The sequence below is a fragment of the Channa argus genome, chromosome 2 (genome assembly GCF_033026475.1).
Source record: "Channa argus isolate prfri chromosome 2, Channa argus male v1.0, whole genome shotgun sequence".
Lineage (NCBI taxonomy): Eukaryota > Metazoa > Chordata > Actinopteri > Anabantiformes > Channidae > Channa > Channa argus.
The window spans coordinates 3003259-3028281 of record NC_090198.1 but is presented as its reverse complement, the minus strand read 5'-3'; the positions used below and the strand labels follow the sequence as shown (position 1 = coordinate 3028281).

Genomic DNA, 25023 nt, shown 5'->3' with positions numbered 1-25023 from the left:
TTCTGCCTCCATCTATCATCCATTTTTGAAGGAACTGAAGTGTATGCTCCTCCTGAGTTTTAAAGGTATGGAAGGTACAAGGCTGGCCCCACCACTGTTTGGCAGCTAGAGGCTGGATATAGACAGCTCATCACATCTGAGTTTCTCCACAGACAAGTTAAAATCAACAAGGAACTGTCCGAAAGCGAATGTCCATCAGCTGCATTTTGTAAGTACAATGTTTTCCTCCCTCCACAGAAAAAGAATCACAGTAAAGTTGGAGTTAGAGAGAAATAAGATTAGTGTGGAAGCTCCACTGATCTTTTGGAACATGTGAACATCATGGGAAAAACTATACAGATATTTACTCCCAAAAAGTCTGTATAGCTTTTTTTTGGAGGGAGGAAAACATTGTACTTATACTCTGCTACATTCATTTTTCAGCTTTAGTTACTATAATCTAATTAACTAATAATTGATTATTATTAATAGACATTATTACACATTATTAGTACATTATCACGTTACACATACTAAGTACACAGAGTGGTTAAAATCAGCTTGAACTTTACCAGCTGTACTGTTTTTGTTACACATCAAATTGCTAATTAATTTTGATTTTTCATTAATTATCATACCTTTTCTTTGTCATAAGTTTTACCTTTGAGAGTTTGTTGAAAAGAATCTTGATAAGTATCTAATATGTATGTTATCAGTCCCTGTAAGTGAAGTTTAGAGCATGTACTTTAATACTTTTAGCAAAATATTTCACTTTTACTTTGGTATTGAGTTTGTGGGCAAAGAACGGTGGACTTTGGATGACTGGAAGAAAGTCTTGTGGACTGATAAGTCAATGTTTGAGGTGTTTAGATCCAAGTGAATAATATGTGTTAGAACCAGAGCTCATGAAAAGATGATAGGTGCCTGCCTCACACCATCTTTAAAATATTGGTGGAAATGAGATGATCTGGTTAAGCTATGGCAATAGGAGACTGGGTGATCTGCACTGTATGCAAGTCATCCTCAATCAGGATGGATACCACTCCATGCTGAAGGGACATGCCATTCCCTCTGAGAAATGACTGACTGGGGATAGCTTCATTTTCAGCAAGACGATGACCCTAAGCATTCTTCCTCACAGTGCTTTCAGACCAGTTCATATTAGCCATTGATTGTTTGTGGGACTGCTCTTGAACAAATCAATGTACAATGTAGAAATACACCAGAAGAAGAAGACTGTGTGCCCATTTATTTGCAATTAAACATAAAACACTCAAAATATCAGAGACAGAAGAATACATGCATATACACATGTTGTGAAATATGCACTTTCATACATTATTATAGATAATGTCATGTGATGGGTTGTAGCGATTTATTGATGCTATAAGTATACAACATATCAACGGGTGGCAGTAGGAAGACATCTCATATATCTTCATATGTTACATCAGCTTATAACATGTTCTAAAGATAAAAATATTCTTGTTAAAACTAATTTGCAGTCTGTAATCTTTCACAACATTAACTCTACTTACTAAGACCACTAGTAGTATTAAGAGTTGCTCTTAAAAATATTATTAATAAAGTGTGCAGTTTTTGCTTAAACAAATAAGTCACATCCCAGCAATAAAATCCCTTTCCGTAATGCTCTTGTGTTGAATATGATTTTTCCTGGTACATTGAAAGCACTCAAATCAAATATTTAGAAAAAGTCCCCGATGTTTAAATCAGTGGTCTGTGGTGGGTTGAGAAAAGCCCTCTAACATATAAAAAAAAGACATGGAACATAAATTACAGATAAACATTTTCACCTGAATGGATCATTGCATCTTTAAAAATAATATATGTATTAATACATTCTATCAGTCTGGGTTGTTGGCTTAAATTTAGATGAGTTAAAATAAATTTCCAACTGTGACAGGATTTGACCCTGCAGATGTGAATGCACATTTTGGTTTATACAATTAATTTAACTCAAAGTGATGTCAAATCACTCACGTTATTCAGTCTTTGTGCTTTAACAGTTAAAGAGTTACAGCTTGAGGAAAAAGCTAAAGGATTGTATAAGGTTAATTTAAAGCAAGAAACAATGTTGTTTTCCTATTTTAACTGATCATGTTTGTATGAAAATTGCTAAATGGATCTTAAAATGATCCTTAAGGCAGTTATGTATGGCAGGGAGAGTCAGGAGCTGTCACCTCACTACTTTCAAGACACATATAGACATTCCTACTTTACCTAAAACAAAAAATACAACATAATTTTAAATGAGACAAAAGCCTATTCAGTCCTATCTGATGCAAGATGCAACTTTCTTGTTGCATGTTATAAAAGCCAATGACACTTTATACACACAAGTTCCATTTTCAGTTTGCAACCTTAAACCTGGGTAAATGATTAAACACACATTCCAACTGGACATTTTCATTTCATTTACAGTTGCTAACACTACACTAACTAGCTACCAAAACAACCAGATATTAGGATGAGATTCTATAAAGAGGACCAGATTGTCGTCTGAAAAACTCTCTAATGAACAATGCTGTAGGCATCTTAACAATATATGCAAATATGTGAATAGATTTTTTGGTTTTAATGAACAAAACTAATTTAATTGATGGGCTTTTTATGGCTGCATAAGGCAACATTTCCCATTGGTGGTTCAAAGTCAAAGCAGGTTTTAGTGAGGCTAACCAGGGTGTGCAGTATGTACAGTACAGCATCTCAGCTGATTGTGCTGAGTTTGACATCATGACAGTTCATTAGAATTAATTATATAGTGACTTTAAAGGGAAAATGCCAGTGAGCACTGATAATTTGAACTCAAAATGTAACAGTGAGCACAGTGGTGTACAAGTCAACAGGCCTCATGACACAAAGTCTTTAAAAACCTGCAGTTCATGGCAACAATTGTCCATATTTAAATCAATCAATCAATTAATTTCTCTATTTGTATGTAAATGTGCAAAAAACAAACAAAAAAACCCCCAAACAAATAAAAAAAAAAACACAAGATCTGATGATATCAGATAGTGATATCAGACATCACTATCAGTTCATTTTACTGACATTGTAAATGCAGCAAAATACTTTGTTATTTATTACCATTTGTGTGTTGGATTAGACTCAATATTCAGCTTTCAGCAGCTGCACAACTCACCATCAGTTAATGTGCGATGCGGGCCTTGAGCGGGGCTGAGGCAGACTCTGGTTGTCTGATGAGGAATACGTACATTTGTCCTGGCTATAGTTGTCCAGCGCTGCAAGCCTTTTGCCCTGCTCCTCCTTCATAAAGAGCTCCACCATGAGGATCTTCTCCTTGTGCATCTGGAGGCTGATGTCCTTGGGGATGTCGGGGATCAGCCAGTCCACAAAGTCACTCATAAGCATCACCACATTCTGCACAGAACAGAGTGAACTGATCAGACTAGCTAACTCCTGACTGTTGGCTACTGAATCCAAAACATTTTGTTATTGTGAAAACATTTTACTTTTTGTTATTAAGAAGAAGTTGTGGTCTTTCTTTTTTCAAGGCACCAATATTTACATCAGCATGTTAATATTAGCAAGTCCATCTCTTTTTGTTACTAACATAAAATGTCTTCCTGCTAAAATATTAGAAGCAAATGTTTTCTAAAACAACTGGTGTTTAAAATGAAACATTTTACCATTTCATTGAAAATATTTGCTCATTTTGAATCTGATGGCAGCAACACATCTCAAAAAAGTTGAAAGAGGATAATTTTTAGCATCATGTAGCATCCTCTCTTCTTTTAACAACTGTGAGGAGTGAGGAAACCAGTTGCTGGAGTTTGAGGAGAGGAATGTTGACCCATTCTTGTCTGATGCAGGATTCTAGCTGCTCAACAGTTCTGGGCCTTTGTTGTCGGATAGTTTCTTCTATGATGCACCGAATGTTTTCTATTGGTGAAAGGTCTGGCAGGCAGGCCAGTTCACCTGGACTTCTCTCCTGTGAAGCTATGCTGTTGTGATGGATGCAGTATGCCGTATTTTCTTTCCGAAATCTTCAAGGCCTTCCCTTTAAGAGACATTGTCTGGATCGGAGCATACGTTGCCCTAAAAGCTATGTCTTCTTTTCAGCATTGTGGTGCCTTTCCAGATTTGTAAGCTGCCCATTCAATAATAGGAACTAATGCACCCCCATACCATCAGAAACTCAGGTTTTTCTGTCTTCTGATAACAAGCTGGATGATCCCTCTCCTTTTTAGTATTCAGGACATGAGATCTATGTGTTCCAAAAATAATTAAAAATTTTGATTAATCTGACCACAGAACGGTTTTTAATTTTATCTCAGAACATTTTAAATGAGCTCTGGCCCAGAGAACACAGCGACATTTCTGGATAATGTTGACATATGGCTTCTTCTTTGCATGAAACAGCTTTAACTAGGATTTGTGGATTGCACAGTGAACTGTGGGCTCTTTAAAGTCTTCAAAATTTTATGTTGAGGAACATTTTTCTGAAATTGTTCCACAATTTTTAAAGACAGTTTGTTGCAGATTGGGGAACCTCTGCCCATCTCTACATTCGACATTCAAGAGGCTCTGCTTCTCTGAAATGCTCCTTTTATACCCAGTCATGTTACTGACCTGTTGCTAATTAATCTAGTTAGTTGTCACATGTTCCTCCATTTGCTTTGGATTTGTGGCAATTACTTTTCCTTTTGTTGCTCCTTTTCCAACTTTTTAGAGATGTGTTGCCGCCATCAAATTCAAAATGAGCTAATATTTTCTATGAAATGGTAAAATGTCTCAGTTTCAACATCTGACAACATCTGTTTTTTTATGTTTATTGTTAATAAAATATCGGCTGAAGAGATTTGCAAATCATTGTATTCTGTTTTATTTACGTTTTACATATCATCCCAACTTTTTTGAATTGGGGTTGTAATGCAATCCAATACAGCCGCTCTGCCACGAATTCTACCTTGACAATGTTATAATTTTTCAGTTTTTAGATTAAAACTGTCAGAAACTGTGTGTTTATTTTTGAGGTCATACTGGAGTGCATTATATTAAGGTGGTTCTAATGTTTTGGCCAGCCTATATAAGATTAATGAGGAGGCCAAAACATTAGAAATAGTAAATGCTCTGCACTTATATAGCGCTTTTCTACCTATTGGCACTCAAAGTGCTTTACACTGCTTCTCATTCACCCATTCGCACTCACAATTACACACACACTCATACACCGATGGGGGAGCTGCTATGCAGCTGGCCAATGCTCACTGGGAGCAACTAAGTTGGGGTTCAGTGTCTTGCTCAAGGACACTTCGACATGTGACCGGAGGAGCCGGGGATTTAACCAACAACTGCGAGATTGGTGGAAAACCGCTCTACCTTCCTGCGCCACAGTCGCCCCTTCCGCCGAACCATCTTTGAATATAATCCACCATAAATATTTCCACTATCAATGACTTAAAAATTAATTTCCTTTTCCTACATTCATTCTAAGTGCATTTAAAGCATTTGCATAGTAGCAGTAATACAGTATGTGTGCTTTGATCTTAATATTTGTGCTTGTCCAAACCTGAAAGACAATAACGAAGGCGAGGCGAACTGCCAGAATGGCCCAGAAGTCTTTAGAGAGTTCATATGGTATGCTGGACCAGGGAGGTTCTCTATAGTCCTTATATCTGCAGACAGATAGAAAACACTGGCTTACCTGGTTAACCCTCACACATAATTATGAAGATAATCAGTGTTAAAAATTATAGATCCTGACAGGTACCTGTATGAAGACAATGTGGTTCTCTGACAGACAAAAAAATGTCTGGGAATATCCCACATGATAATACATACCTGCATACTTCTACCTTGTAGCCCAGGTGCATTGAATCCAGTGGTTCTGTGCCAGGCTGGAAGTCGGTGACGTTAAAGAAAGACAGAGTGTGATTGACAAAGCCGTGCATTGTCCCGTCAGAGCTGTATTTGTACTGGTAGACCAGCCGGGGGATAAAGTCAGAGGTGAAGGAGATGACAAAGGCCTGAGGGACAGAAAACTGCATATCACCTACTGTCCTCATAGACTCTGACTTTTTATTTATATTTACGTTCATTTTTTAGGTGTGTTTAAACTGTGGCCTGCACACTATGTACAGTCCAACACTTTAATGTTAAGTTAAAGAGTTAAGTTAGTTAAGTTAGACATGTTTCTACATGTGGCCCCTTGTTTAAAAAGTGTGTTGACCACCCAACATTTACTGTTACTGTAAAGACACAGAAGACTTACATTAACAATCACTGCTACTTTGCTGAGTCCTCTCAAGAGATTGTACCAGATACCTGCAGACAGACAGAAGGTTAAACAATTCAACATGCTGACAGAGTAGCAGCCACCAACAGATGGCACAAGTAGCTGGAGCATCAAGAAAAGACTCGACTGTGTATGACTGTGTGTGCTAGGAATGTTACAGGTTTGTGCTTAGGAATGTTAGAGGCATAATTAGCTTCAAGTTACAGTTTGACATGTAGTAATGAGTTTTTTAAATAAATATTTTCAATACCCAGTGCATTCACTGACATTCAGGAAGAGATGTCGAGTTAGACAAGAGATAGATAGATAGACAAAACATTTTTGTAACTTTTTGTTTTGATTTTTATTTTTGTGGGGGTGGCTGTAGCTCAGTTGGTAAGGCAGTTGTGTACCGACCACAGGGTCAGTGGCTCAATCCCTGATATCTTTTGAAATGTCTCTGGGCAGGATACTTCCCCTAACAGCTCATTCCCCTCCCCAGCTGTGCAGTGGTGGTCTAAGCCTGGTAGAAATTAGGGACAGTTGCATCAGGACAGGCATCTGGCGTAAAAAAAAACTGTTCCAAATCAACATGCAAACAATGGTCCGCTGTGGCGACCCTGAACTCATAGGATAAGCCAAAAGGACAAAAAAGAGAAGAGGATTTTATTTGATCCACACTATGGATCTGATGCAGCTGTGGACAGGAATAACCTCAACCTCTCCTCCTCAGTCAGTCATGATTGTTTTGAGATTGAGGTTTCATCTGCACCCAGCCAGAGCATAATGTTTGGCTCAATTGACTGCACATATTTTCTCCTTTGGGTCTTCACTTGGACATGTGTAGTTGAAGACAAACACAGCATCTTGGGGAAGATGTGAGGTGTCCATTGAGACAGTGAAAACCTACCAATGTCTTTGGCTTTGACTGCAATCGGCCTGCGCAGCTCCTTCACAAACTTCTTGGCATCCAGACGAATCTCGATAATGTTATTCAGGAGAGCGAAGAGTGGTGCCAGAGGGAAGGAAGCCACGAAAAGAGTCACCATTCCAAACTGGATGACTAAAGATTGGGGCAAATGGAGAAATGAGCAGAAGGACAGAGTTTAGTACATAAATGCTAATCTATCATTAGAAATAAAAAATAAAAACAAATAAGCTACATGTAGAGAGCAGGGTTTTCCTATAATGATCTACTTTAGCTTAAGATAATATCAGTGTAAAGCTATAGATGGATGAAGTACCTAAAGTAGAGCTGTAAACTAAATTAAAAATGCAATATCTTTATCACCTGTTGTCCAGATGAGGTGCCCACCAGCACAGCAACATTAGCATTTATATTTCTGCCGATGAGTTAGTTTACAGTATAAGTTTAAAGTAAACTGATGCTACTGAGTATTCTACTATAATATGTTGAGGTGCTTCTAACACCTTTTCACACAGTTGGCAAACATAGTCTCATATTAGGTTTTGGCCCAAAATGTTTAAACGTGGATACATAATTAAATATGTAAGTTTTTTCTGAGTAGCACAAATGCAAGTGTTTCTTGGAGCTTTAATTTATTATGGTAAAGGGTCTGCACTTATATAGCACTTTTCTACCTACACTGCTTCTTATTCACCCAATCACACACACACACACACACACACACCGATGGGGGAGCTGCCATGCAGCTGGCCAACGCTCACCGGAAGCAGCTAAGTTAGGGTTCAGTGTCTTGCTCAAGGACGCTTTGACATGTGACCGGAGGAACCAGGGATCGAACCAACTGTGAGATTAGTGGACGACCGCTCTACCCTTGTGCCACAGTCACCCCTTATCTTGTGAAAACATACTTGGATTTATCTCCTTAGATGCCAAATGTTTATCTTCAACAAATACATTCAACTTTATCTGCAGTTTTGTACTGGGTGGAGTACTGAGGGTGGCAGGCTATAAAACAATGAGCAGTCTGGGGTCTCAGTGAGTGAGTACCACCGCTCACATTACACATTGTCATTTGGTCTATGGTTAATAGAAACAATTATTATTATCCATGAGATTTTAAAAAAATGTTCATGGTGCTTTTGTGTCTCACTGACTGAACTTCTATATGTGATACTACATGTAAATGACACACAGGCTGTATTTAGAGCACAGCTAAAACCAATACTCAGTGTGCAGCTACTGTACTCCAGGAACCGTACTTTAAATTATACGTATTGATCATCAGGACATGAATCTGAAATAGATTCGATCCTCTCTTTGAAAAAATGGGACACTTAGTAGAAGGAAAAACCTAAGGCAGCATATATAACACTTTTATTTCTATTTATTCTTCATTTAAATGCATGTGTTAATATAGATCCCAGAAGAGCAGTTAGTTAACAGCTGACTAGCTCTGACTAGCCACAGTTTCAAATGTTCTCTCCACTATCTATCCAATATCTACTTATTTTCATTAAATACTTGTATGCTGAAAACACTCTGGTGCACATGATTTCTGGCTGCATCACTCACTTACATTCTGTGTTCTGTGGAATTTATAAATCAACTTAAAAGCCAGTAGAGCGAAGCTGAAAACTGAGTTTAGTTTGAATATCAGCTCGAATGTGTCTGCTGGTTTACTACATGAAAACAACAAATTCTTAAGAAAAGAGCTGACATATAAAAAGTTAAGCAAAGGCGGAACATGACATGAAGCAGGAGCACAGAAACACGACTTTGCTGCTACATAGAAGCTTAGCAATGACATGACTGTTCCAAAGTCTTGGTTACTATGTTTTTTAGTTTGATCTCAACACTGGACAAATGTTGTGACTTTAAAAGGACTGACTATGCCAAAAAGATGATGTTTGGTGCATGTAGTACACTTCAAGACAAAATAAGTAACACTTTTCTGAATGAAAGAATATTTCTTACATCCAGGAATCCAACCTGAAACTTTCTTACACAATCAATTCTGTGCAGAAACTGCAAAGTACTATGGGTCCAGTGGACTAAAAATGGGTTCTGTTCAAGTTCCTCCCTTTCCCTCATTAAAAAAATGCTGTTGGTATAGAAAAGAACCACACCCTTTTAAAAGATTTACATTTGATTATTTCAACAGCCCGAAATCAATACACACACGCACTCGCACACACACACACACACACACTGGAATTACTTAATTAGGAAAATGATCACCACCTTGTGTTAATATTTTCTAAAACCATATTTTGCTTTAATTACAGCCTTAAGTCTGTTTGGATACTGTTACACTAACTTTGCACACCTAGACTGAGAAGTGTTTTTCCATTTTGGTTCCCATATTCAGCTTTCTGGCATATAGAGGATTAATTGAAATCCTTACTACTAAAGCTATTTTGGAAGTAATAAATAACAAATTCATAATTATCTGACAGAAAGTGCAAATTTATATATATATAAATGGATATATACAGCTGGGTGCAAATATTTGCATCCTCCTATTTAGAAATGTCAAAAATATGTTTAAAAAATAGGGTAATTTATATTCACTTCCACTAATATAATTTTCATTATTTTGTATTACTTTTTATACACACCTTTTTTCTTACTTCTTCTTACTACTTAAAATAAAATAATAAAATAATATTTGTACCAGCTGTATATGCATTGTTATTATTTTAGGTTCACTTTACATCCCTTATGTTACATTTAAATCTAAGGGGATTCAAAGTTAAAACTGCAATCTAATATGAAAATTTGTGGGCTGTTCAAAACAATGGAATTGTTAGATAACAAATGGATGTGCCTGTGTTTTAATATAAATGCCAGTTTACCCCCAGGTGGCTCGACTCACACACTGACTCAGATCAACTCTTGCCCCTAACATGAAGCAAGTTGATCAACAGCAATGCTTTGTTTGAGAGATCATAATTTTAGGCCCCTATGTCATAGACATAGACATTTTTATTATTTTATTTCATAGGAGAGTAACTTAAAATAAAAGTACATGTTTTTATTTATTTATGTTTGATTTGTTTCACTACTTTTACTACTACTTGACCAAGAGAACACAGTAAAGTAGCAGTCTGTTTGTGCACATTTGGATAGAGGCAGGTTACTATTTAGCTGGGTGGGGCCTCAGGCACCAAAATCTTGGTTCATTAAGCTTGGATTAGCTGTAGAACACTCATGTTTACTTTGGAGCGTAATTAGAACAGCAAACACATAACATCCAAATATGAGTTCAAATATGAGTCATCATCTAGGTTTTTATCTTGTTTGTATTAGATGGAGGCAATATCAGAAGGACAGAGATGGTGAATTTGTTTGTAATGCTTTTTGACTAAATAACATTGTGTCAGGTGAGGTGCTGTGTGACTGGCATGTTTGTGCATTTGCATTTAAACTCACTCATCTCCATGTACTCAGGGCTGATACCCACAAATGGACCCAGGAAGTGGTCTTTCTCATAGCGCTGCATGGTTCTGTTCAGCTCTTCCTCTTCCTTTGAATCCAGTTCAGACTTCCTCCTCCGGAGCAGCTTCTTTAGCTTCCTTCATAGACCACAACCAGTGGTGGAAAGAAGACAATAAGCCTTGTTATTAGAGCCTGATCAATGTTTGAGATAAATATACCACATATATACAAAGATTCATTTTTGGTAAAGACATTCTAGACGTCCTTTAGAATTCTGCATTTGTCAAGGTCAAATGGTTGTTTTAATGGATTTGTTTCCTTCCCTGTAGAGGAAAACAGATACTGCATATGAAACCAGCCATTTAGAGTACAAAGTAACCTTGTAGTATGAGTGGTAATAGTTTCTAAAGGCCTAAAAGTGTTTCAAAGTAAAGTTTAAATCAAAACGTATTTTATTTTAGTTTTGAGATGTCTGTCTGTGTCAACACTACATTATATCTCAGGGTCGCCTTTAGAGGATTTCTTTAAAACTGGCATAAATGTCTACTGGTAATCAAGGATGAACTGATTAGATTTTGTTGTAAAAGGTCAAACATTTTTGCCAGTGTTACCTCACATTTTCGAACTCTCATCAATGCAATATCGAAGAAACAGATGGAGGGACTTTCTTCAACACCCACTTGGACTCATGGATGAACTGATTAGAATATGCCTCTGGACTGACATGCATGTTAAGTGCATCCTCACTGGTCAATGGTGAGTTACAACTAAAAAGGTAATTTCAACTCCTCACGTGGAGTTTCTTTCAGTCTCCAACCAGGAGCAGCTTATTTTTTGTGCTGTAGACCTCCATTGTTGTCAAAAAAGTCAGACACATTGGTCCACTCAGTGACATGTTGCTTTACTCTATAAAATTAGTTTGAGCAGTGTTGTTTATAATTTTGACCCAAAGTGAGAACATTTCTTCAAACATGTTTTTGAACTACAAATGTCTACAGAACAAAATAGCAAGCAAACTGAGTTTAGAGACTCACAGAGCTTTACTGTGAGTAAAGCCAAGTCTAGTTTCTAATTTTAGTGTCTGTATGGGGATTATTAAATATACCATTCATTTAGAAAATGACACAAGTAATTAACTATGGTAAATTTGTGGACATGATGTTCATATGCGCCTTTAAACCCCCCTACTGTTAAACTTTTATAAAGATTTGTAATTAAATAAAATTTTATTATATTGCTGTTAGATCTATGTGACACAGTTTAGATGTGTGCTTTTAGTAGACTGTGATGAAGGGGAGGAAATAAACATACAGTAGCGTAAACCTCCATCACAGTGTACTATAACAATGTTGTTGGCAGCTGACAGAGTTCAGTAAGAGTTTCTGTGGTTTCCGGATAAGTTTGTCTACAAACCACATCAACATTCAAATGAGTCCCTCAAGTGAAAGTAAACCTAAGTGGGTGTGCATTATTTGTTTTGTGGTTTGTTAAACCCACTGTTGTGATCTGTTTTTTATCTTGTCTTCTGTGTGTCAATGTCATGTGTCTGCACAATGTATGCTTTGCACTCACGGTATGCCAATCTCGAACAGGTTGTTCTGGATGAGCTGTTTGCCAAGCATGGTAATGCACAACTGGATACACAGCTCCATGAGGCAGCCTGCGTGGGCACACTGGGGACATAGAAAGTGAATGCTGCATCTGTCTAAGTGTCTGGAGGTGGCAGGACATCAAACTGAAGCAGAGCATTGTAAGAGCTGACATTGGGAAGAGGAAATCGAAGTGTGTGGCAGTAATCACGGTTAGATCTAGCATTTCAGCCTACAGTAGTCCATGTTCAAACATACTGCATGTAGCATCCTTTTTCAAAATATAATAGTTATTGTCTGGTTATTCATGCAGCCCAACACAAACCACATCATTCCAATAAAGGGTACAATTGTAACTGATAAACAATCCAACTTCCTGACGTCACTCTATCTGACACAACAATGACTAAACACAATGTGACATACTAGTAATTGAGGCTTTGCAGGAAAGAGAAGTTTTACTTATTGTCAACTAATCCAACAAAAACACCAAAATCAACAATGCATGTCTCGGCTTGACCAATTCTCTGTGTGCATCAAAGTCTGGTACATTTTCTTAATCTGAACCATGGAGCTTCATTGTTGTCTCAAAACTATTAAAAAAAAAAGTCACGTGAGGCACACGGTTGAACTGACGTGCAATGTGTTTCTTCATTACCAAACACACACACAATAACTTATTTTGACTCAGTTCCCCATTCACCATCATGCTACCAAAAAAACAGATATTGGTCAATCCACCGTTGAAAATAGGCCTAAACAAATGCCCTACATCCCCATATTTGAGTAATGCGTGGTTGTGCAAGGCATATACTGTATACAGTATGAATGTGAGAAACAGTTGAAACACAGACCTTTGTGCTTGGTTTGGCCATTTCATGGAATTTGTTGACATGAAGAAAAAAGGTTGAAAATAAAGCTGAATTACCTCTTCCATTCTGTACGACCCAATAACATACAGATAGTTCCCAGGCCGCCCAACAAGCCTGCAAACCAAGCACAACATGTTTTACAGTTAGTGAGTGATTAGAGTATAAATTGGACAGTGTAAAAAAAGCAAAGAGAAGTTATTATTTTACCTTCCCCTGAAAAAGGCCAAATAGACAATGGGTGTGAAGGCATTGACAAACTTCAAAATAAAAGTCTTGAATATGAGTCGTTCTTCGAAGCTCTTGTCTGTCTTTGGAACCTCTAAAAAAAGAGAACATCTGACTTTCTCAAACACACATGAATTTATCCAGTTGTAGAAATTACATAACTTTCATACTGAACCATGACTGGCTTAAAAACTAGCTGGTTAGAAAAACCTTTAGCAGATGCATGTAAGAACAGTGCACATACACAATTTCTGAATATCTATGAATATACTATACAGTAAAAATACAGTAACTGCTGTTATATTTGCTTTTGTTCTACAAACACCTGTGCTTTGTTTGAGAAGCCCTCTGATCCAATCACACTGGAATGAGAAATTAATCTGTGTGTGAAGTGAAATGTGCCTCACCCAGTATGGTGAGCCAGCGGGCGATGGCAGCGTAGACTTCATCTAAGATTATGATAATTATTAGATTGATGATGGCGGCAGTTGTTTTGACAGTGGCTCTGATGTTGGCTCGCGCTGCAGGGTAGGTGCTCATGTGCAGCGCTGCCTTAATGCTAATCCGGTATAGGATGACCCCAAAGACGATGGCAAATGTCACCACAATCTACAAGTAAAAAGAAGGACGAGAAGGATTGTAGATCACACAGGCTGAAAAGGCGCTTGGATGGACCTAGAGTGATTTTACAAGAGGCAGGAATTTGAACCCAGGATCTCCTGTTTAATAGACAGGTGCTTTAACCAACTATGCCACAGCACCTCTATACCCGACTATGTATGACTATGTAACAACTAATTTGTGTGTAAAAAATCTATATAAAAATAATAAAAACATATAATGTGTGGTGAGGGCTAAATGTTTTCTACTGGTTTGTTAGCATAGAGATTCAGGATGTTCAGATTCCAGAAAGTGCCAGAAATACAGAGGCTGGTAATGTTACAGAAGAAATGTTGGACACGTACCAGGAAGGCCATCATGACCACAGTCGTCAGGTAGGCTGGCAGTCTGTCTGTACATGTCAGCTTCACCTTCTTATCCTAAAACAACACACACACACACACACACACAAATACACACATGCATTTATGTATAAATCATTAGCTGCATCTCCTGCTGTGAGTATGTTAATGTATGTGTTCATCCTCCCACAGCCTCATGTTAGTAGCTCTTTCACATAAACATACACACTCACTATGGGGCTCCAGTGGAGCACAGCTAATTCTGCCCTAAGCTGTCAAGTCACATTCAACCCTACACAGAAATGGGTCACAAAGTATGTGTTGTGTGTGTGTGTATGTGTGTGTGTGTGTGTGTGTGTCCTTATGTGCATTGGGTAACAAGGAGGACCTTAGTTTAAGCCAAAAGGCATAAGGCTAATGATCAACATGAATATGCTGGACCCTGTCATGTTCAATGTGGTTTTATGTTTCTGTGTGTATTGAAACAGTGTTTCAGCACTGAAGATGCTGACTGTTTGTCTCCTGAGATTTGGAAGCTGCTGATGAAGTCTTTGTGTCTTGAATGTTGCTGTTAAGGAAGATTTCAGTTTGTGATGATCAAAGATGTTCGTCTAAACACATAACTTGAAAATGGTTGAACAATTTACCACTCCTTATTACCTTAGTTTTATGTTCCTTTTTTCCCATCTTTTTCATAACCCGGAACTCATACTCTGCTCGGTTGTGGTCCTGGAAAAGAACTCACATTTAATATTATGGTCTCTGAAACTGTTGTACATTTAGCAGTAAAACATGACAGTAGACAGTAGAGAAAATGTGTATGGAATTTAAAGAATGGAGACAAATGAAATGAACAGCCCGCTTGCATGAAAATGTGCAAAATGATCATGGTGTGTTCATGTGCAAGCTCAGCCCTCTGTGCAAGAAAAGAGAGACATGGATCAACCCACCATGAAAAGATTAATAGAACAGTAGACATAAACATGAAAACCGTAATTTGAGTTAACAGTTGATTTGGGGTATTGTTGTGCTATTCCAATATCAATGGAAGTCAAGCTTTTGAACTCAAGTTTGAACTGAGTTTGAGTTTGCTGTGAATAAAAGCCAATAACTTCAACCTTATTCACAACTTGAAAACTACAGTTTGCAACTTAAATATAATATGTAAAATCAATCCTCTCTACTCATCTACTCATCTCTACTACCAGTCATGCCTCTCCCTGCTCTAAAAAAACTTTACATTACTTGTTATGCTCCACTACGCTCTGCACAGCCCTTCGTGTAGTTGTAGTTATCAAAATTATAATAAATAAGTATGCTAATAAATTTGCTATTTAAGCAGAAATTGTTGCTTTTCTCGATTGGTCAGAAGGGTGAGCCTCGCTCCCTTTGAATGAAAACTTTGAGTGAATATCTCTACACTGCTGCCAGTATTGTTTAATAAGTCTCTGTCACAGGAGGGTTCTGAAACACCTCTCCACATTTAGATTAGGGTTTAAGCATATATCTATTAAAAAATGTGGAAGAATGTTGCGCACCGTAACATTAAAGGACCTGACATTTTGTGAAAATATACATGTTTCTACACAGGCTTAGTATTATCTCTGTGTCCAGATTTGGACCTGTTTTGCAAATATGCGTTTACCTTCCCAAATCCACCTTTTAATACCCCCATGATGTGAGCTGTATAATTTGTATCTTTGAACAATAATCCTTTCATGATGAGAAAAATACAATATTAATATGTGATGTTATGTAATATTCAGCAAAAAGTAAGCGCATGTGTACAGTTAGAGTATTAGTGTCTGCAGTCAGCCAAGAGGGATGAGAAAGTGCTGTGTGTACAAATGAAACTGAATTTCTAGAAAACAAAGCTGAGTGTTAGACAGTTACTTTTGGCTTGGGGGTCCATGTGTAAAGCTAATGTAGGAATGGACAGACAGAGTATAAACAGATAAAAGGACGGATGCAGATATAACCTGATTTAACAAAGAGGAAATAACATAATTGATTGTAAAGACTCACCAGCAACCAGCAGGCAAAGCCTTGATTTGCAGTGTATGAAGGGAGGCTGATGTCATGGCTGGGATTTTGAGCTATTTCTACTCAGACTTGGATTGTTTAAAATGTTTCTTGTTTTCATATTCAAAGTAACGATAGATTTTCAGAACACCTCTGAAGACCACAGTGAGTGAACACAGTTTGTCTCTGCATCCCCAAATATAAGTTACAACTCTACCATGCAAAGAAAAAAACATATATAAACAAGACTTAATTTGAAAAGGACTGAGGTGAAGTACAAAACTTGTCCATGGGTCTGACAAATTAAAATTGTATGCTGTGTCTTCCAGGCTAAAGAAGAGAATGCCCATCTGACTTGTTATTTGGACACAGTTAAAAAGACAGTATCCGTCATGATATCAAGGTTCATTAAAGCACACAGCATCGGAGACTTACACATCTGTAAAGGCTCCATTGTTGAGAGTTATATATACGGGTTTTGGAGCAGCATATGCCGCCATGCCATGTCTTTTTCAGGGACAGTCTTGCTTATTTCAGAACAAAGCTCTCCCTTAGGTTTCTTCCACTCATTTCCTATTAGTGAATTTTTGAGTAGTTTTTGTCTTAGCTGATTCGAGAGTCTAAGTACAGACAGTGTTTTGGTTGTTACAGATTGTACGGCTTCTTGAGGAAAAATTCTGATTAGTGATTTTTTGTATGTGATATCAAATTTGATTGGATTGCAGCTGTAAAACTAAATCAAAGCAGCAGAAAACCAAAAATATGAGGTGAAGAGGGTAAAGAGTTAAATGGTAGAAACATGAAAGTAATATAAATATATTAATTAGGATTAGTAACTTTTGAACAGTTATAGCTTTTTAAAATTTTTTGGTTTAACATAGCCCTGTCTTCCTTGTCCATGTGAGTGAGCTGGACATACAGGTGCTGGTCAAATAATTAGAATATCTTGCCAAAGTTGATGTATTTTACTAATTCATCATAACTCACTAATTTTTGGTATCGATCCACCCATCACTAATGATTATAACTGACAACTAATGAAAACCCCAAATTCAGTATCTCAGAAAATTAGAATATTACTTAAGACCAATACAAAGAAAGGATTTTTAGAAATCTTGGCCAACTGGAAATTATGAACATGAAAAGTATGAGCATGTAGAGCACTCAATACTTAGTTGGGCTCCTTTTGCCTGAAGTACTGCAGCAATGTGGCATGGAGTCGATCAGTCTGTGGCACTGCTCAGGTGTTGTGAGAGCCCAGGTTGCTCTGATAGTGGCCTTCAGCTCTTCTGCATTGTTGGGTCCGGTATATCGCATCTTCCTCTTCACAATGCCCCATAAATTTTCTATGAGGTTAAGGTCAGGCGAGTTTGCTGACCAATCAAGAACAGGGATACCATGGTCCTTAAACCAGGTACTGGTAGATTTGGCACTGTGTGCAGGTGACAAGTCCTGTTGGAAAATGAAATCTGCATCTCCATAAAGTTGGTCAGCAGCAGGAAGCATGAACTGCTCTAAAATGTCCTGGTATATAGCTTGGACCTCAGAAAACTAAGTGGAGCAATATCAGCAGATGACATGGCAACAAACCATCACTGACTGTGGAAACTATACACTGGACCTCAAGCAACATGGATTCTGTGCCTCTCCTCTCTTCCTCCAGACTCTGGGACCCTGATTTCCAAAGAAAATGCAAAATTTACTTTCATCAGAGAACATAACTTTGGACCACTCAGCAGCAGTCCAGTCCTTTTTGTATTTAGCCCAGGCGAGACGCTTCTGACACTGTCTGTTGTTCAAGAGTGGCTTGACACAAGGAATGCGACAGCTGAAACCCAGGTCTTGCAAACGTCTGTGCGTAGTGGTTCTTGAAGCACTGACTCCAGCTGCAGTCCACTCTTTGTGAATCTCCCCCACACAAGGTGCAGTTATCCCTATTGCTTGTCCCCTTTTTTTCTACCACATATTTTCTTTCCCTTTGCCTCTATATTAATTTGCTTGGACACAGAGCTCTGTGAACAGCCAGCCTCTTTTGCAATGACCTTTTGTGTCTTGCCCTCCTTGTGCAAGGTGTCAATGGTCGTCCTTTGGACAACTGTCAAATCAGCAGTCTTCCCCATAATTGTGTAGCCTACAGAACTAGACTGAGAGACCATTTAAAGGCATTTGCAAGTGTTTTGAGTTAATTAGCTGATTAGAGTGTGGAAAAATCCTTTCTTTGTATTGGTCTTAAGTAATTTTTAAGTTTTCTGAGATACTGAATTTGGGGTTTTCATTAGTTGTCAGTTATAATCATCAAAATCAAAAGAAATAAAGACTTGAACTATATCAGTCTGTGTGGAATGTATGTATACATTATACAAGTTTCACTTTTTGAATAGAGTTAGTGAAATACATCACCTTTGTCAAGATATTCTAATTATTTGACCAGCACCTGTATACTAGAGCAGGTAAAGTGGCTCAAAACCATAGGTACTGTAGTACATTAGGGTCTGCCTTAACAACTACTGCCTAAAGTGTACCATTAATAGAACCTATTGGAAACTTCAGTCACCTAGAGCCAAAATACAGTGACCATTCTAAATTGCAAAGTAAGGTACATGCTAGAACAAGACCGATAGCAGTGGAAATAAAAAAAAAAACAGTAACTGTGTTGTGCTGAGTGGCTGCATGAATATGAACACCAGGATGGACCTCAGAGAGAAACAGAAGAGCTCCAGAAAAACAGGACACATGAGCAAAAAGATGAAGATGTCCAGTGAAAACACCTCAGTTAGATCGTTAGACACCTTGAGGGAGAAACATTTAGTGTTAAAAGTGGCCGCAGAACAGATCTAAAACAGTTAATCAAAAAGAAAGATGGTAAGTTAAATTATGAGGGACAGCAAAAAGTAAAGCAATTTGGATCCAAACCTTGTGTTCTTCCTGCAAAATACACCACACACATAAAGCACATGGACAATACACGTCAGTAAGTCATTTTGTCAGAAGATTCAAACTTTTAGAGTAATTAAGGAAAATAAAATATTCATATAAGTGGCAGTGCAGTGTTTCATTTCATCGTGATTTAACAAAAAGAACATTCGGTACTGATGTCTGAGGCCATGATGTTTGTGTGGGAAAATCCTTGCTGAGAGCTGACTCATTACAGGGCACACAAAAGACAGAGGAGCTACTTTATATGCATACCTGCATTACCTAATCAGCCACTGATAAAACAATCTAAAGATGGATTTTACTACATCACTAAGATGCAATAATCTTGTTTTTAGAACATTAAATCTGTCACAATCTAAAACCTAAAATCTTTGTGATATGTAGCATTATATTATTTGATGTCTACCTGTAATAGTAATGTGTTATGTTGGCAATGTAAATGTCTGTAAATTGGCACAGATACAAAAATGGTCAGATCCCAGAAAGAAAAAAACTGTAAAATCAGAAAACATAAATAATTTGTGTCCTTGTCTTACCTGTTCCTCCTCTCCAAAGCCTGTCAAGTCCCAGACATAGTTGAGTCGCATCTGTCGTCTCTTCCAGTGCTCCATGAAGAGAACGGCTACATAACCAAGCATTTACAGCAAGTGAGCTCAAAAACACACGTTACATGTCTATGACTTACACGTAAACTTGGAATTTTTTCCAATTGGTAATGTTTCTGTACATATAAAATCTGTATCTAAAATATCTGCAAAGATAAACATGAAGTGATGTGCTAACATGATTTTTATTATAAATGGTTATTACATGGTAAATATGACTGACACAAGCTGTCAGTAATGTTCTGACTTCCATAACCCTAACTGATGCTGTTAACAGATGGCAATGTGATTTGGCAGGACATCAGAAGAGGACAAGCTGTGTGTTTACTCAGGATTTTCCTGTGTCGATTCCTATTGTACTGTAAATTCTATGTGTACGTAAGGTGCATTCGCCATCTTTGCTCCCATAGCTGTACTGAAGGGAAATGGAATCTATTAGCAATGCTTAGCTGTCTCTATTTGTAACACTTTACTTGTCTTTATGGTACCTTGTGTGTGTGATAAGATGTCCTTACCCCACAGAGCCATAAAGATAGAGAAAAAGACAGTAGCCGGGTTGTCAAACAGGTGGCTGGCTCGTGCTGTACCACACGCAGTCTCCAGCTTCCAGTAGCTGCAAACACGGTCGCACAGCGGACACATGGTGATGTTGTTCCTCTCATCACAAATCTCCATACTGAAACCACAGAGGCAAATGAGGATGTAGAGCATTCAGCTCCAGGTGAATGGAAAAACAAAAACAAAAAAACAAAAAATATGTTAAATGTGGAGACTGAAGCAATTATTTTATTTTTTTACAGCAGCTCTGTTTTGATTCTCAATATCCAGACTGAACACCTCTCATTTCCATCCACCTACAAAGGTTCAGGTGTAGTTAGCTTCAGACTGATGACACTGCAGTAGATGAAAAGCAAACATGTCTGCAAGTACGTGTGTGTGTTACCATAAGTCCTATACCTAGGTATGTTTTCATCAACAGTGGCACAGCCATAGAGGAATACAATGACTCCAATGATGGCTGCAGGGATCAGCATCTGTGTGTAGACTCCTAACCAGGCAAAATACAGTCCGACCTTCTCCCCAAAATACTTCCTGTGGAAGGAGATACCAAAGATGACAGATTATTCATATACAGCCAAACGCCAACACATTAAAGCTATACTTTTTTAAGAAAGTTTAGTAGACTCTAGCAAGCTCCTGATTCCAGCATAATGAGAGAATTGACATAAAGATGAACAACAAGAAAATAAAGTCTTGAAAAAAATTCCAAAGAGACTCTCTTTTGGCATAGTGGTTGCTTGACTGGTAAGGTTTGTAACATTTATATTTACTGTAATATACTATAATTTTATAATCCCTAATACCTAAAGGACAGGGAGGAGTGGAGTGGATTGACAAAAAGGCATTTTTTAAGGTGTGTCCCATTCATCTGTCTTTTGGAAATCATCTCCTTTATGCAGTGATCCAATGAAATAGTTTTGTAACACCTGTTAAATTCTTGATATAATGTTTTGGTATTAACAAAATACATAGTATAACTATGAGTGCATCATCTGTGGAGATTCCAAGTCATCCAAATTGTGTTTATCCAGAAGGTGCTACTTTGTGGCAACTGGACTTGAATGTCTTACCTCCTATGGGACAGAAATGTACGTGGAACTTCTGACCAGTCAGTGAGAACGGAAGAAGCCTTTAGATACAAGGCAAACCATCTTTTAAAAACCTCAATCAACACCAGTTGCCACTGAATGGCATCTCTAGGATGATGCATCAGATTCTGGTCCCTGACAACAATGTGTTCAATAGACACGACTTCAGATTTTGGTCATACTCCCATGTCTGTTGTTCTGTATAAGAGTGTCAGTGAAAGTGAGTGACAGTCCTTCTCTCTCTTTCTTGCTCGTTGGCTGGTAAAGGCAGTTATTCCAGTTGTGCAGAGAGAACCAGCCACGACAAACGTAAAGCTGAAGGAAATGTGTCTGTAATTCACCTGACGTGTGTGACAGGACACTATAGATCTGACCTGATGAGTCCAATGGGCTGGTACTTGTAGAAGACACTGTAGCAGGCCCACTCCTCGTACAACAACTGTGAAGCCAAGTAAGAGTCACCAACAACTGTAAATGATCATATATTGTGTCGTAATGTAAATTAGAAACAAACCATTATCTGTAATCATTTCCATGTTATGTGTAAATAAATCTTAGGTATTATACTTTGTATTTTAGAACTGTATTAAGCTTTGTATTGTATACTGTATAATGTTAAAACAAAATACAATTCTCGACAAATAGCAATCAATCAGTAGCAAAGAAAGTGTTTTTGCTACATTTGCATATATATTATTTAATTATTACTTGATTATGAAAGTGCTTGTTTTTGCATGGCTAAGTGTTAAGTTTTCTATTGTGATTTAGTATAATGTGGTCAAACATGTATAAGATAATAAGTGCCGCATAATACGACCATTACAATTTTAATCAGAAAGCTAATGGGATTTGTTTTTGTGTATGTGCTCTGCTCCCACTACTAGTAAACACACAGTAGGAAACAAGCACATAAATCAGTGTGAAATGGTGCAACATTTTCACAAACAATCACACGGTCCATTCACAGGCACATGCAGGAGAAAGCTGGAAGACAACAAATGAAGGCTTTTAATCACAGGAGCAAAGCCCTGAGGTAGAAGCAGCTCATGAGAAAACATGCAATACACGCATACACAAACAAACACACACAATTGAGATCTCTTGATAATTGTCTTTATTTCTGGTTATATATATATGACCTAAAGTGTGATTAGATTTCCCAAAACTGGAAATTCAGTTAAGGATTTTTGACGAGCTTAGATGAAAAATTCTCGATTCCCACCATGATGTAAAAAGTTGCAAAACAATTTGGATTCCACCAGTTGACTGTCAGGCAGATGGAGAACACTCACAGCTAAGCCCTCCAGTCAACAAATACGAATCACATATAATAGGGAGTGTGTGCCTCCAGCAGTGGCTAATAACAGTGTTCATGAGTCCACCAATAGGAGAACACTGAACTGAACACTGAGAAAGTCACTGCTCACCAAGAAGAACAATGCTGCTCACCTACAGTTTGGTCAAAAAGTTGGGTCAAATCTGATCTTAATCCTACAGAAATACTGTGAACAAACCAGAGGGGGACCTGACTAGGCTATTGCATTAGTGAAACCCAGCAAACACTATAATTATAGAATGCTATCAGGGGAGAAAATGCCCTTATACTCAAAGCTCTTACTTTATATTCTTTCCAGCTGACATAGGCTCAAATTGCAATATCACAAAAATGCCAAAACCGTAATGTTATCCTCATAATCTTTGATGCTTCATTAGTTATTTTTAATAAAGAATACCTGAATGGTGTAACTAATTGACTGGTCTGTTTCAGTCTCTAGCAGATACTGTGTTACGGTATTACACTCGGGATATAGAGGAGGCAAAGCCATTTTAAAATCACGTACGCTACCTGACAGTTTCATATTAATTTATCTTTATGAGGAACACTGGAGGCAAAATGAGAATGTTTTTTTTTTGTAATTTGCAGTGCATTGTTGTCTTACAGTATGTGTTCATTTTAGCATACACTTATTACCATACTTATGGAAAATGAAAGTTTAGAAATTAAAAATGTCCAGTTCTTATAATTGTGAAGCCCTTTAAGTTAAAAGGAAATGGCATTATTTTTAACTGTGGCTGTTATTGTAACAGTTGAGAACACTGTGAGTCTGCACAATTCTGGTTCAGAATTTCTTGAAATTAATTGTGAGGAATTTTACTCAAATCACTTACAACACTTACCCCTGATGCTGCATAGAAGCTCCCTAATTGGTATGTGAGTGTGTGTGATTGTGAGTGCGAATGGGTGAATAAGAAGCAGTGTAAAGTGCTTTGAGTGCCAAAAAGCGCTATATAAGTGCAGACCATTTAAATTTTTTATAAAATAAATATCTACAAATTTTTTTTTTACATTAATCCTTAGAAAACATGTATTGAGAAGACTATTTATGTGTGGACTTCTTGCTGTGGAAGTTTGTGGCTGCCAGTAATACTGATATAATGAAAAAGTGAAATTTCATTAAAAAAAAAAAAATTGTAAAACTAAAAGTTCCAGGGATAAATAACTTTATCAAAATCAACAGTTCACTCATTTTTAAAATTAAAACCTGGACAAGACAGATGTAAATATATGAATTGAAAGGTACTAATACTGCATCAGTCGAAGTGAAATAAACTTCAGCCTGAGAGGAAATTCCAAATGGATTTGTACTGCTTCAGTTTATTGAATAATCAACTAGCTCTGCTTACCTTCCTGTCATTAGGTTCTGCATTCACTCCTTCAATGTCTCCCTGTAAAAAACACAAACATACAGAAAACACCAAGCACAGTTTGTTTTCAGTGAACAGTCTGGTCATCAAACATGAATAATGCATTTAATTTCAAATACAATTCTGAGTTGCCATTTGTTAGAAACTCCACCAGTGACTGTTTTATAAAATGGCAAAGTAACATGTACTTTGTTGATTTTCATATTAGCAACTGAAGAGCAATAAGAAACCCTGAAGTCTGTTGGTTATACTCACATCATGCAGTGGATAACCAGAAAGGTAGACACTGTTGGCTAGTAGACTGGTGATCCCTGTCAGGATACAAATTTTAAAAAGAGTATAATCCAATAAACACAAATACACACCCAGAATAATGACAGCTGATAAAATTAAGGCTAATTTCCATGCAGAATTTCCTGCATTAACATACAGTATAAAGCTCTATCATGAATTTCTTTAGTTCAACAACATATTTTAAAGGATAGTTCCAGTTTATTACAGTTAGGCCTTATTTGTGTTGCCCAGGTTATGTGGTTATAAAGATAATGCACTCAACAAAGTAAGGGTTGAACTGCAATAAGGCGGAGAGATGAACACAGACAACTCTTAACCTCACCTGCATTACCCATTAACATCACCTGCATGTCTTTGGAATGTGGGAGGAAACTAAAGTGCCCGAAGGAACCCAAACAAGCAAGAGGAGAACATGGGAACTACACACCAAAAGGCTGAGGCTGGCAGGTGGATTTGAACAAGCGACCTTATAGCTCTGAGATGGTAGTGCTAACCAATCCACTACTGTGCTGCCCCACTCTGCAGCAATACTTCAATAATTTCCAGAAACTGGAAATA

At 37.6% G+C, this 25023-nt stretch overlaps 1 protein-coding gene across 7 annotated transcripts in view; it reads right to left on the bottom strand.

The window, feature by feature from the left end:
* Window positions 1-1213: 1213 nt before the first annotated feature.
* The window catches only part of ano1a (anoctamin 1, calcium activated chloride channel a), a 51851-nt gene continuing 28041 nt past the window's right edge, over window positions 1214-25023 (bottom strand). For 4 of the 7 annotated variants that reach the window (XM_067494760.1, XM_067494795.1, XM_067494805.1 and 1 more), the window contains 20 exons: window positions 24427-24482; window positions 24151-24192; window positions 21840-21904; window positions 20774-20908; window positions 20332-20492; window positions 19748-19833; window positions 19188-19199; window positions 19043-19063; window positions 14913-14981; window positions 14256-14330; window positions 13698-13899; window positions 13273-13384; window positions 13122-13179; window positions 12177-12277; window positions 10599-10741; window positions 7149-7301; window positions 6236-6288; window positions 5806-5990; window positions 5534-5639; window positions 1214-3381 (listed from right to left, as the gene is read on the bottom strand). In XM_067494760.1, the coding sequence (XP_067350861.1) occupies window positions 3145-3381; window positions 5534-5639; window positions 5806-5990; window positions 6236-6288; window positions 7149-7301; window positions 10599-10741; window positions 12177-12277; window positions 13122-13179; window positions 13273-13384; window positions 13698-13899; window positions 14256-14330; window positions 14913-14981; window positions 19043-19063; window positions 19188-19199; window positions 19748-19833; window positions 20332-20492; window positions 20774-20908; window positions 21840-21904; window positions 24151-24192; window positions 24427-24482 (2072 nt within the window). In that variant the 3' untranslated portion in view covers window positions 1214-3144. Of the gene's footprint in view, window positions 3382-5533; window positions 5640-5805; window positions 5991-6235; window positions 6289-7148; window positions 7302-10598; window positions 10742-12176; window positions 12278-13121; window positions 13180-13272; window positions 13385-13697; window positions 13900-14255; window positions 14331-14912; window positions 14982-16145; window positions 16173-19042; window positions 19064-19187; window positions 19200-19747; window positions 19834-20331; window positions 20493-20773; window positions 20909-21839; window positions 21905-24150; window positions 24193-24426; window positions 24483-25023 lie in introns of all 7 variants that reach the window. The other 3 variants (XM_067494778.1, XM_067494768.1, XM_067494786.1) reach the window with 3 other exon arrangements.